Source organism: Chaetura pelagica, unplaced genomic scaffold (genome assembly GCF_000747805.2).
Source record: "Chaetura pelagica isolate M959 unplaced genomic scaffold, ChaPel_1.0 scaffold94, whole genome shotgun sequence".
Classification (NCBI taxonomy): Eukaryota; Metazoa; Chordata; class Aves; order Apodiformes; family Apodidae; genus Chaetura; species Chaetura pelagica.
In genome coordinates this window covers 442,049-456,251 of record NW_009952881.1, presented here as the reverse complement: position 1 = coordinate 456,251, position 14,203 = coordinate 442,049, and the positions used below count along the sequence as shown (strand labels likewise).

The 14,203-nt window shown below is 39.7% G+C and overlaps 1 protein-coding gene across 4 annotated transcripts in view; it reads left to right on the top strand.

Annotated features, from left to right (window-relative positions):
• The first annotated feature begins 34 nt into the window (after positions 1-34).
• Positions 35-14,203, top strand: part of KCNC1 (potassium voltage-gated channel, Shaw-related subfamily, member 1) — a 107,738-nt gene continuing 93,569 nt past the window's right edge. For 2 of the 4 annotated variants that reach the window (XM_009995388.1, XM_009995390.1), the window contains exon 1: positions 138-707. In XM_009995388.1, coding sequence (XP_009993690.1) covers positions 138-707 — 570 coding nt within the window. Of the gene's footprint in view, positions 708-14,203 lie in introns of all 4 variants that reach the window. The other 2 variants (XM_009995389.1, XM_009995391.1) reach the window with 2 other exon arrangements.

The following is a 14,203-nucleotide window of genomic DNA, read 5'->3' as shown; positions in this document are numbered from 1 at the left end:
CGGCCGGCCGGGGCCCCTCACCCCCGCAGCAGGGCTCGGGTTAGGCACCGACTGCCGCCGAGCAGCCGTCCCTTGACGGGCTCGCTGCCTGCCGTGCTTGCCTGGATGAGTCTGCGACATGCCTAATAAGAGACGAGATGGGCCAGGGCGACGAGAGCGACCGCATTGTGATCAACGTGGGAGGGACTAGGCACCAGACTTACCGCAGCACCCTACGCACCCTGCCCGGCACTCGGCTGGCCTGGATCGCCGAACCCGATGCCCACAGCCACTTCGACTATGACCCCCGCACGGATGAGTTTTTCTTTGACCGGCACCCGGGCGTCTTTGCCCACATCCTGAATTACTACCGCACTGGCAAGCTGCACTGCCCCGCGGACGTGTGCGGGCCCCTGTACGAGGAGGAGCTGGCCTTCTGGGGCATCGATGAGACTGATGTGGAGCCCTGCTGTTGGATGACCTACCGGCAGCACCGCGACGCCGAAGAGGCTCTGGACAGCTTTGGTGGGGCTCCCCTGGATAGCAGTGCCGAGGACGGAGACATAGATGGCACCGGAGACTCTGGTGATGGGGAAGAGGAGCTGGAGATGACAAAACGCCTAGCACTTAGTGACTCCCCAGATGGCAGGTCTGGGGGCTTCTGGAGACGGTGGCAGCCCCGCATCTGGGCACTCTTTGAGGATCCCTACTCCTCCAGATATGCAAGGGTAAGCTATGCAATCAGCACCCTCATCAAAACACTCAGACCTCCCTTCGGTCCCGCTTCCTCCCAGCATCATCAGGGTTATCTCCACTGTGAGAGCAGAGCAGCCGTCCATGTGTGTGGCCATACAAAAATCATGCACAGGCTATGGGGACATAACCCATGCTCTCAAGCAGGCCCCATGCATGAGGCATGAGTGGACACCAAGACATGAGCTTGAGCACTCATATGTGGGCTTCCAGAGACCCTTATTTTCTACCAGGCTGCTAAAAACCCACAGCCTGGAGCAGGGTCCCAATCAAGGGCCAGGAAGATCTCCATTATACCAGGTAATTTCCCTCCATGCACAGTTTTTACAGTCATCCCCCAGTAAAGAGAAACAACTTGTCCATCCCTCTTACGAGCTAACAGCTCTCCCTCCTTTATGAGATGCAGAAGGGATCACTGGAGCAGGGAGCAGTCCCTGGGAGACCAAGGGATTAGAAGAATTTCTCAGCCTGGACTGGAAAGAGAGTCTGTTCCTTTCTCTTTTCTCATACATTCCACGTTAATTATTTATGATCATGCTTCCCTGAGAAGGAGTAATTCAGTTCCTCACTTACCTCCTCACTTTTTCCCTTGTGGGAAATGCAAAGTATTAATCAGGGGAGAGGGTTCGTTCATGTAGAAGGGACACTGTTTGACAGGTTTCTTGCCTGGCTGCTGAAGGACAACTCCTCCCCTCCTGGTGCCTGCAGATGTTTTGGAAAGGGAATGCACAATGGTGCAGTTCACAGCATAGCTGTGCTTAAAGATGGTATTAAACAGTCACCCGACTCCTCTAAGTAGGCACCTTTCGTGCTATTACCTTCGAGGATAATTACATTTATTAGAGCCTGATTCCCTTCCTGAAGTCAAAAGTAAAGAAAACCTTTACTTCAGGATCAGCAGCAGGATTAACCCCAGCAGGATACCCATACTGATAAGCAGGAAAACATGGAGCATAGAGCCTTTGCAAATATATTAGTTAGGATAGGTTTTACTCCTCTCTTACCTTTGTTACAGCATAATTGCTGCCAGCCCTCGGTAGGGATGAGCGGTGCTTTGGTGTGGGAGGATGATCAGTGTTCCTGAGGAGGATCAAAGAAGTGAGATCAGATTAGGGACAAAACTGGATGGATGAAGGAAAGAGAAGTAGAAATGCAGGGACAGCGGAGCTGGTTGTGTATGAATGGGTGGTGAAACAGCAGCTTCTGGTCTTTAAGTCTGTCTGAGTGGAGACCTCAAGCAGGGAGCCACCAGGTCTGCAGACTGAATGAATGGGGAAAGCTGGAGCACAGCCTGGAGTTACGTCTTGGTGCATTTCTAAAGATTCTTGTTTGCATACCCTTTGAAGACTACCTCCCTGAACAAAGAAGTTAATATTTTAAATGAATTCCTTTAAACAGCATGGAGGATAAAGGAATAATAAAATATTTACCAAGAGATGAAAGGATGATGCTATTGAATTGCAGCTTTCAAATCCCTGATTTCTGCCAAGGGAACATGGAAATGGAGAGGGAAGGCTGGAGGGTGTCGTTCAAAAGGCTTAGTTAGCTTCCTCTAATCAAACCCAATGCTAGCTGGTGTTGATTTGAATAGCAGATCTCTCTGGTGCCCAGGAATCTGTTGGTAAAACACATTTCAAGTCAAAGCAGTGTGCTTTTCCAAGGTTTTGTGGAATTGTGCAAAAGCCAAGAGGTTAAAACACCCTTTTGCTTAGAAGAATGATGATAGTTTAGGTCAGAGGACAAAAATCTGTAACTGATATTGAGTCTTTGTGATAAACAAGCTGGAATTCTAGGAGGATATAAATCCCATTTTCTAATTCCCAATGGGTATTTTCATTTATGAATAGGTATTTTATAAAGTGATTTGGGTTTGGTTGGGGTTTTTTCGTGGATGTTCTACTGTTTATTCATAATTTCATGTACGTACCTGGTAGAATTCAACCCCTGATTTACCTCTAACTTTTTATTTCCTTAATGAATTGTTAATCTAGAGAAATATGAATTCTGGGAAAAGTTGAAGTGTATACTGAATATTTAATGGTTTAATACTATTCTTTAACTTTATCTATGGAGACGTAGGGCATATGCATTAATATTTTGCATGTAGGAAGATGGCTTTCATCATCAACACATGCACACACTGTCCATTAAGAAGACATTGTAAGACACTTAAAAGCCATATGTTATGGTTATGGATGTAAAAAGAGATGGAAGTTTGATTTATGCTCCTGTAACCTAACACAGATATTGCAAAAAGACCTCATGCTCACAACAGCTAATTTACAGTAAAATAATTGATAACATCATTAAACAAGGGAACGGGATATTAAAGCAATCATTAGTAAAGTAGTCAGGCAACAAATCCACTGTTAGCTCACTTTTGTTTACACTACTTTCAATTACAGAGTGTATTTCAGTCACGCAAAAATTTAAATTCACATTGCCATTTTGTCACCAAAAACCTGTCACAAAAATTTGTCATCCTGGTTGGATATGAGACTTGTACTAATGGTGGTTGTTATATACGTGTTTGGTGTTTACATGTGGCTCCAAAATGGAAGTCAAAATAACATCTTCATATAAGCTTTGTTTTACATAACCATTATACTGTTACACTTGGACAAGTAAAAGGAATAGACTATATATATATTAAGACTAAATGAAAACCTGCATATCTGAATAAAACAAGATTTCTCTAGACTATATCTGGTACACTAATTCAGGGAACGTTTGGGAACTGTCTATGGAAAGCTCAGCATTTACTGAAATCTAGCCATTCTTGGAGCATTTTGATGGACACTGCTTACAAATACATTTGACTATTTTGCTTCACCAACACCTAATTCATACTAAATTACACCTGATCTCATTGTAGATGGCCAGAGAAGACTGGAAGAGCACTCGTGTATGTGAGGCAAAATCAGCTAACTGCAAATTTTGTCTATTTCTAAACTTACTTACTTACTTACTTCCCAGCACTGATCAATTTGTCTTTAGGTGCAGCATAGTCAACAGTTTCTTGTTAAAACAATAGTGGCCCAGTTTAATTAGATTTGGGTTTTCTAAACACTAATTTCTTAAATAAGGTAGTTTTTTCTGAAAAGACTAAATGCTTTTAAAATTACTTAGCCTTCTGAATCAGTCATAAGAAAAGGTAGCTTGTTGCCATAGACACCTTAGTGAGATAAATGGGTGTTGCACTTCTCCATCACTTAAAGAATCCACATTTGGGTAACAGAGGCAAAGTCTGGTGTGTGGAGGTCTGAATAGAGTAACATAAGGTGATGGAAAAGATCAGATTTAAGAGATACTGGGTATGTAAGTAGACAGGCATCCAGGTAGACATTCAAAAGAATCTGATCAGGCATCTAAACATTGCTGCATGTCAATGGATATTGTGCACCTAAGTTGGTGAGACATTTCTTTAAAGCTTATTAGAACCATCCTTTTTGCATCGTCAGGCAGCTTTGTAAATTTGTTTTTCATAAGTAGATGCAAAGGGGGAAATGGAATCACACATAAAGCCACACAGATGCTAAAGCAGCATGGCTGAGAGTTATGCTATCATAGAGCTCCTGCCTTCTGCACTCATTAGACTTCATAGACCCCTCAGTGCACCAGTGTGTGAAAAATATTTTCTTAGCATCCTCTCTCTTTACATTTGTGTCTGGTCTTGGTGTTCTTAGACTAGCAAAGCTCCCACTGACTTCCTGGGGAGTTTGGCCTGCAGGTATCTAACATCTTGGCCCCCTTCCTTCTTCTCCTCCCCAGCAGGATAAGGTTGTGTTTATGTTAATTCACAGTTGTTAGGTTAGTCAATGTTTGGGAACAAGGAGCTTTCAGCTGATATTCTGCACTAGTACTCACATTCCGATTGGACAGTTAAGCTTCATTAATGAACCCTCAGGAAAGCTTTCGTAGTCCTTCCAAATAAACATTTTTACTGTTTTTAAATAAAAGCTGGTTGGGGTCCTATGGGTAGTCCTCAACAGCTTGACTTGCTATCCTGTCATATGCTATAGAGCTCTGATCTGGAAGAGGAAAGGCAAAGCTCTCACTCACCCTTCCCTCATGTTCTCCCTTCACATCCTGCAGGAGAATCTGCTTTCCTCAGTAGGTGATTTTTGAAGGACAAGTGTCCTACACTGAGAAGGAGACAGGAAAACGCATAGTGGAGAAATGATGAGGAAAAAGGTATTCCCCAGGGTTTTCTCCCAGCTTTCTTTTATACATTCAGGAGTATTTTAACCTTATTGTGCTCATTTAAAATGATTTTTCTCTATATAAACTACATCCCATAGGTACCAGAAGGCTTATGGGATCCTAATCATAGTGTCTCAAGGCTTAGAGTTTGGGGTGATTTCTGCTCATCCTTTACCCTTGCCTAGTAAAGCTAAGCTCAGGAACTGGGAAATGTATCAGGGAGTGGGAATAGATTCTCATCACCCTTCATAAGGGGAGCTTATTCTGCAGCTGTCTGACATGGGACACACTTTGCACAGGAGTGCTCCACAGTGGGATTTCATCAGAGGGGCCCTGATGGAGCTGCTCTCCCACCCTGGGCCTTTCTGCAAGGTCTCCCCTGCAGAGGCATAGCTAATCCTGCACTGAAGCTGGCTGCAGTAATTCTTACCATATACTCTGACAATTAACAAGACAGCCTAATTTTAACAGAATGCTGCATTACAGCTCTGGAAAAATGAGAATCGCTCCAGATTAAATTAAGTTTCCCCTGCACTTGTAGTATAATGGAATCACATATAGACATCTATTAACTACCTTTCTGTCATTCATTATTAATATATTTCCTAAAATCACATTTTATTCCTATCTTCTCCCATCAAGGGACATGTTACTGCAAATCCTTATATAACCTATTAGTAAGCATGGTATAGTCTTCTCTGCATCCTGTCCAAAGAAGCCTTTGCAATGCCAGCTAGGAAGTGTTACTGCTCACATCAAGTACCACATTCAGTCCTTATTGAGTTAGCTAAGGTGGGACCAGGCACACTCAAAAATAACTCCTGGGAATTGTCCCTCTGACTTCAGAAGTAATACATTTTAAAAACACCACCTCCCCTCCCCCCCAAAAAAAATAAAAATAATTCTAGCAACCATGCAGAATCATGACTTCACTGGTTTGAGTTGTTCAGAAACACAAAGGAAGATACCATGTCTGCCCAGAACATCTTACAATCTCTTTGAAGTCACAGCTTCACAGGGAGATGAGAGAGATGATGTTATCCACCTGACAAACCTATGGCTGACTACTGCAGACTTAGTTGTAATTCAAGGAAGTCTTTTTAATCCATTTATCTATTTCCAGTTTTATTTCTATTATTCTAAAACCCTAAAAAAAGAACAGCATCTGTTGCCATTTTCAATTTTTTTTTTTTAAATCTTACTTAATTTTAATGTTTCTAGGTTACAAAAATTACTTGATTTAGCCAAGGCTGTGATTGTATGGATCATACCATCATATGCATACACATATATATGCCTTCCACTGCCACCTCCTACGATGTTGAGTGGGATTTCCATATGAGGAAGGACTTCAAAATAAACCATCCCAAAATACTTCTGAAAATATAACCTTCATGCCACTGAAATCAATATGAATTTAGTGACTGCTTTCTGTATGATATTTGGTTCCTTTTCTATTTAATCCACCCCTATGTGCCTCCAATTATTTTCTTTGCCCTTCCCCTGACATTTGCTATTTTGGGTTTGGTTAGGAAGAAAAGGCAACAAAATACTGGTACTCTCTCTCAGTATATTCATGAGACACAGGATAAAAAGATCCATGCATCAGTTATAATTGTGTTTTAGAACTGCTCACAAAAATGTCATGTATTAGACTATACCTAGGAAAACTGTTTTTCCATCTTGTTTTTCCTTCTGCTCTGCAGTCTAGTATTCAGTGATATTAATCTTCCTTGTTTTTAAAAATACATGACTGATCTATGTGTATTTATGGTGGTAATTTAGTAAAGTTTATACCTACTTCCTTTCTTTTAACATAAGGAGAGATGTTAGCAAAAAAAAAAAACCCCAGAGGGCCCAGTCTTACTGTTATTGAAATTCAGTGCCAAAATTACCACCAACCTCAAGGATAGAAACAAATTTTCCTGCAAGATGGTTCAGGATAACAAATCAATTGCACTGTACTGCTTTTTTAAATAGACACATTGCACTTTCCCATTCCAAAGCACTGAAGCACAATAGATCTTAGCAATTTATCAGGAACATACATATTCAAGTACATATTTTCATAATCATTTAAAGACATGGGCATGTTTAGTACATTGCATCAAAACCAGAGCTCTAATACTGACAAAGCTCTTCATGATCTTACTGGCATTTTTTACTGCAAAGGACTCTATAATACATCCCCATTCAAACCACGTGACTTCAATTAATGTTCAACTAAATCATATCCAGCTCTGAGTTCCATAATAAGAAGGGCAGGCGGGGTATTCAGATTGAAAAATTGGGCCCTAATCGATAATCAACCGTGTAATTCTTTCTCATGCAAATGCAGATGGAAGAACTGAGTTTCTGTTTTGTACAGTCTTGATTTTATGGAATTTCAATGCATTCTTGGGGAATAAGACTAATAAATAGAACAGCCATTTTAAGATCTTTGCAGTTTTATTGCAATTAGCTTCTCAATACCTATATGCTGAATTGGATGTGAGGAAGGAGCAGTATTAGAAGGCTGACTTGGCTTTCTCTGCTGAGTATTTCATTACATAAATATGTGATTCACTCCAAATGGTACACAGGAGTGTTAGCATCAGATGAAATCAGAGAAATCTATGAAACTATGGAGAACCACCCCCTCCCCTGGAATATAAACTGAATGCTGTCAATTCTAGAACAATTTTTACATCTCTCTCGTGTGCTCAGTAAAGACTCAGATTTTGCTGTCTTCAGTGCTATTCTTGTAGTGATAGCTTACTCCAGGAATATCCCCCTTTCTTTTGGGATGAGAGGAAGGTACTATCCCAACACGGGTAAAGGTGAAAGGATCAGGCCCTGATTGATTCCCTTTTCTTTCAGATATGATTTATAAGATACAATGGGGGCTCTATTAAATCATGCTATAAAAATTATGAATAAATCTCAGTCTGAGGTTTTTTGCAGTGATTGCTTATGATGTAAGACCCTTTCATGACAGTAAATTAAAATTGCATTGTAATGGCCCTTCGTAAATGCAATAAATCTCTGGTTTCCATGCACTACAGCCAGCCAGTGTTGTGTGTGCTGCACACGAGCTACCAACACAGGCACATGCTGCTGGCACACACTTACTTAATTATGTTGATACCTCAGGAGCAGCAGTAAGTCTTAGTACTGCTAGATTTACTTTCAGACAATGTTTGGGCAAGACCATTGAGGTGTTGCAACCACGTGAAACAGTTTAAAATATCCTACTGGTTTTTCCTTGGAGACCTGGGAAAGGATGTCACTTTTAAGAAGCAGGAAGATAGATTAATCAGTTTTAAATAACAAAGGCAAAATCTGTTCCTACCACGTCTTTTAATTTTCCAGAGACAAATACAAGTGAAAACAGGCATTTTGGTCTGTGCAAGCAAACTGAATCTTATTTCCTGAATTTCCTGGATCATCTACTCAGCATTCACAATTTTTTTTTTTAAAGTTCCCAGAAATACACCAACAGAATAATGCTAAAACTGCAGCAGAATGCCTATTCCTGCCCACCTCTGCCTTCCAAAACACACATTGAAAACATCACCTGAATTTCCCCATTCAAATACAGAAATATCCAGTCAGTTCTGGTTGCTTATTATTTGATACGCATCAGAAATACAGCTGCAGATTTCACTTTGAAAATTCATTCCACTAACCCTGTTCTGTTTTGCAGTTTGGATTCTTGCAGTCTTCATTACACAGGATCAGTTGACAGGTAGAGATGGTGGAGGCCAGTTTTGTGATTTATCCAGTTGTTAACTAAATTAAAACCTTCAATCAGAATGCTTCTAATTTGATAAGAGACTTCAAAAAATGAATAGGGAGAAACCTCTAAGAATGCCAAGCACCTACAACCTTCAGTGTAAGGGAGGTCATGTCTTACAGCACAAAAGAAATGGGGAAGGAGTTAAGAGACCATGAGGAAAATCCCACTCCATCTCATAGGGTCACTACCACAGCAACCACTGATTTTAGAGGGATCTAGCCTAATACAGACAAAATTTTTCAGGACAAGGACAATTGTGTAATTGCCACAACGCTCAATGCAAAAGGGTTTGCCTTCACAGCACCCTCTGATCTCTACTTTAAAATTAAGACAACATGATGTCAGCCACATTGTGCTATTCCTGTTTCTGTGGGGTTTTTTTTAGCACGGATCTCCCCATTGCTTATAGTGTGGAGTTTTGCAAGAAATCTAGTGCCAGTACATCTTAGCACTTCTTGGGAACGTGTCCCGCATACTGTAGAACTAATTTTAACTCATGCTTTTTCAGTAAAGCATTTTGTAAGGACAAATCCAGAACAACCTGATCATGCTCTGAGAGCTGAACCAACACCAGACAGAGTCAATTGCTGGGAGCTAGTGGTGGTGTTCAGTTTTCATTTTTTCTGGGCAGTACCAGATCAGCTTATATCTGAATTGTGCTTAACCAACATTGAAATTTCAGCTGATAGGAGTTCTGCATTTATCCTACTAAGAAGTCCCAAAGGTGCAAGTGATTTTATTAAAAGACCTAATGTAAATTTCAAAACTGTATAGATTACTTTAAATGTTAGTTATGTCTAAGCAGCAGGAAATCAATAGTGCAAAAGTGCATTCCTGTCTAAAGAAAACATATTTTGGAGAGCCTGCTCCCCCAAGAAAAGCAGCTCATTTTACCTTGTGAGTGTCACTGACACGGACTAAAGGAAAATAAGAAGTTTGATATTCAGTAGCAATCCTATAGCATCTTCAACTCCAAAACACGAATTAATCTTCACATATGTACTGTCATCAGTTACAGCAGCTCCTATAAGTGGAACATTTATTGTCCTCAAAGGATGTTTTGGCTGGGACTGCAGGGCTAAACCTTTGTTCTTATTAGATGATCTTTAACTTTCATTCAGAACAGTCCACACATGTCCACAGAAATATACACAGACCCAAAACCTGACTTTTGGACAGATGATTGCAAGCAACTGAATAATGCAGCTAACCAAACCCATACTTGTTAGCTGTGTAAAGTCATTATTTGTGCACCTTACTTGCTTGCATGTGAGCTTTGAAGAGCCCTCTCCAGGGTTTCAGCTAGCATCCCTGTATGAAGGCAGCCATCCTGGTATAGCTTAGCAAACGAACATCTGTAATGGCACGAGAACACAACACGTTATGTTAGCTCATTAAGCCACATCATTTGGCTGTGCTACAGCCCTTCTTATTTTCAATGAATTTTACTTAGTACATCATTTTCAAAACAGAAAAACAGCTTTTCTCAGGTTACTTGCTTTGCGTTTTTTCAGCTCTCCCTTACCATGTGTTTATTGTAGTAACTAGCACAGTAACGTTATAATCTCCGCTGACACCTCTAAATGCTTATTGCCGTAAGAACAGCGAGTTAACAGTAGGCATCCTGGAGAAGAATTTACATTATACTTGGATATAGTGTTTCCCAAACCAGCCTGGGCTGGTGCAGAAGATCATCCAAAGCTATGATTCTTCAAAAGGTGCAGTGTGCACATCAGCTGTGCAAAGGGGTGGGCACCCACCGTCCCCCCATCACTCCAGTGTCACAGAAATCTGGCAGTCAGTTCCTAAACCTTCACTTTTGAAGCCAGACTCATGAAAGGATGTAGCCACATGAGTTTAGACTTACAATTCCCAAAACACTAACCCTGCAGATAGAATTTTCAAAAATGCATATTAAAATTTCCCAGTGCCTGCAGTATTGCTTCTGCTTGTGCCCAGAACCGCTTGAGTGTTATGGGCAACTGCCTTATATGAAAACCATAATTTTTCTTTACTAACAGACACAGTCATTTAAATGCACTTGCCAAATACACACTGAATATAAGCTATTTTCAACAGTTCCCTGGATGCAGTAATCCAGTGGGTACAGGTTTTTTTAATTGGAATGTGAAATTTCAGGTTTAATGTCTTCCTGCAACTAGAGGATTTCAAATTTTCATCTGTCTCTGCTCAAGAGACTTTCCAGCTTCCTACAGCTGCATCATCCAGGCAGTTAGTGAAGTTGATCCAGTTTGCACAGCATGAGGCATTCACAAACTGATATATTGGATGTGTGGCAAAGCAGCATTTTCCAATAACATGGAAGCTGTTCCTGTGTGGTAATTCTGGGCTACTGAATTCAGCAAGGTTAACAGTAGCAAACAGATGTATGTAGCAACGTTGTCAGAGAAGATAACTTAAGCTGTGACAATGCTAGTTTGTTGGGTTTCTTTATTTCAATCACTTCCTAGTTCAAAGCCAGTTCCTGTTAGAAAATAGCCATATGTGGTTGCCACGCAGTTGACTCCAAGGATGAACCATGCAGAATGATTTAGTGGTCTCTGTGCAGCCACAGTGGGGAAGGAATGTACAAAACACACAAGGAAGTATGAGATAATGTGCAGAAGCAGATGATACATACAAGTAGAGAAAACTTTTTCACCCCACAGCCTGAGCAGTTGTGCCACACCAGAAAGTGAGCTGCTAAATCAGTCAAGGACACATCACATAATTTGTTTTGAAAAGACCTACATTTCCCAGGGCTATCAATCTGTCATCTTGCAGCCATGCCATGTGAATACAAGCATTCTTAAAATCTTTGAAGGCTGCCTTTTCATCAATATTTTACCATAAACATGATTTTAGTTTTAATGGAAATAGATCACTTACTTTTTATTACTTTTTAATATTTCAAAGTGCATTATCACCATTAAAGGAAAGCGGTCTAAATTAAACTACTTCCAGGATAAATTTAACTTGGAAAAGCACTAGAACAAGTCTTTGTAAGATTAGAGCCTTTTACAGCATGCATGCTTTAACTCTGGCATTAACAAACAACACAGAAGTGATCAGTAAACATCCTAGCTATTATATTCACTGCCTTCATGATGCAGATAAAACTAGTTCAAAATCTTAGTGGAAACTGTGAAGGGTATATTGTTAAATATCCCCTTCTACTGTAATTTACCTTATATAGGAGTCTTGCCAGGGGCCCTAATGAAGCAGAAGCAGTTTTGAAGTTTTACCATCTGTTATCAAATCTTCTCCTGCTATAATAGAAACACAATTGCATTAGAATTTAGAAGTGACAAATGTTGAAAAAATATTTTCTTTCATTGTTTAAATAGTTTTGCTCTGTATTCCAAAGAACAAAAAGTTTGGACAATAAATAAAAGATTTTAAAAACTGATTTAATTAAAAAACAAGACACAGCAAGAGAATAGAGTTGTTCTACATAATATACATGTATGAAGAGATATAAATAAAAAATCATGTTATATTCCACAGCCTTCAGCTTTAGATTTTAATTCAGGGTGATACTACTTATTCTTACATGCTGCAGAAAACAAACAAACAAAATCCAAAACAACAAAGCACCCTTTGAAATATGAATGGCACTGGAAATTTTAAAAATGCTGCATCTAAACTATCTGATAGAGGATGAAATTGTAGAGTACTCAGGAATTGAATCCTTCTGTCCCTCTTTCCATCCAAAGTAAGGACCCACAGGATAAAAATGCCAAAGAACAATACAGTTTACCTTCAGTTATGTGCAATGGACTAAAAATGAATACTTAATATTTATATGAATCATTGTCAGTGTCAAGTAAGATGAAGCTTATAAAAATAGTACTAAAACAGGGAATAAGTTATAAGACTTGGTGGGTAAATGCCTCTTTACGTACAGGATTATTTATAGATATTTTTCTAATCTGTTCTGTCATCTTGTCTCTTAAATTATTAGAAAGGGAGAACGGAGAAACTATAGCAAATGTAGATGAAAGAGAAATCTTACTGGGAACCATGGCAGGAATATGAGCAAAAGCCAGAATGTCTGGAGCTGTGTAGCTGCAGCAACAAAATCCCTCTTTTGGTATAAATTTTGATCTCACAAAGAAGGTCACAACAGGAAGTTTTAAGCACCAGATCCTGATTTTCCTAGCTCCACTTGAAGTCAATGACAGCTGCAAATAGTCTCTTCAAGTTGATCCCCAAAGGTTCTTAAGCTAGGCATTGAAAGCTTTAAAAATACCAGTTGTGGTAGATTTGTGCATCTATGTATCATCACCCCGTAAAGAAACTGCCAGTTTCTCCCTGCATCATGAAGTTTGTGTGAGTCTTAACCTTTTATGAAAATACTTTTTAAAACTTCTACAAAAAGGACAAGATATAAACAAAATATCAGTAGAAGTTTAAATAAGTATTATAAGTATCATAAGTATTCAGTATTAAACTGCAAAGTAGTTCAGATAATTAGGATGAAAGTCACCTTGCAAGAAAATTCAAAGGGGGTACATTCACAAAGCTTCTGCTGGGTTCTTGCAAGTAGGGGAAAATTATCTTTTACATGGGTAAAACAGGTTTCTACTCTGTTCCCTAGATCTACGTGGTTACAGCTCACTGCACAGGGGGGCTGTGATTCCACAGGCTTTTGTTTTGATCATTCAAGTACCAGTTTGATAAGTACCAAAGTAGAGTACTTTTTTTGTAATCTCTTCATCCAGGTAGGATTTTGAAGTAGCTGTATGTCTGCTGAGAGTACGACACACAACTGCTCTTTGATTTTATGACATTTCTTGCTCTTCACTTCAGTAGCAAGGTCTAATTCAGACCAACAAGAATTTTATCTGATCTCTTTGTCTTAAATTTGCCAAGTATCCTAAATCTATTTTAGGAGATGGATATAGATGGATATAGTTATAGATGTGAGAATTGTGGTAAATTTAAGCAGAGATCCTATATGTGAATGCTAAGAACAACAACTATTATTATTATTTATTTATTTTCCCCACAAGGATATCTGATCACATTGTTCATCCCAACAGCTGATCAGAATTTTAAGGCCAGGTTGGATGAGGTTTTGTGCAATCTGTTCTAGTGCTAGGGTCCTGGCTCATAACAGTGGGGTTGGAACTGATGATCTTTAAGGTCCCTTCCAACCTTAACAATTCAGTGATTCTATGATTCTATGTCCATCCAACAGATGTAATTTTCACTTAGAGTAGCTGTGGACACATCATTAATTCTATTTACTGCAAAACTTCGAGTAGAAAACCCTTTCTGTGGCATCCCTTTCTCATCACTTCAACAACTTTAGCAAAATAACCAAAAGGAAGAGATTTCTACTATGAGCTTGGACATGACTATCCAGATACAGCAGTAGTTTGGTCCCAAGATCTCCCTACAAGAGCTGTAATGTATATAGATGGCAAAGGGCTCAGAAATACATTCACAAAAACACAGGAGACAATTTATGTGTGTAAACTACAT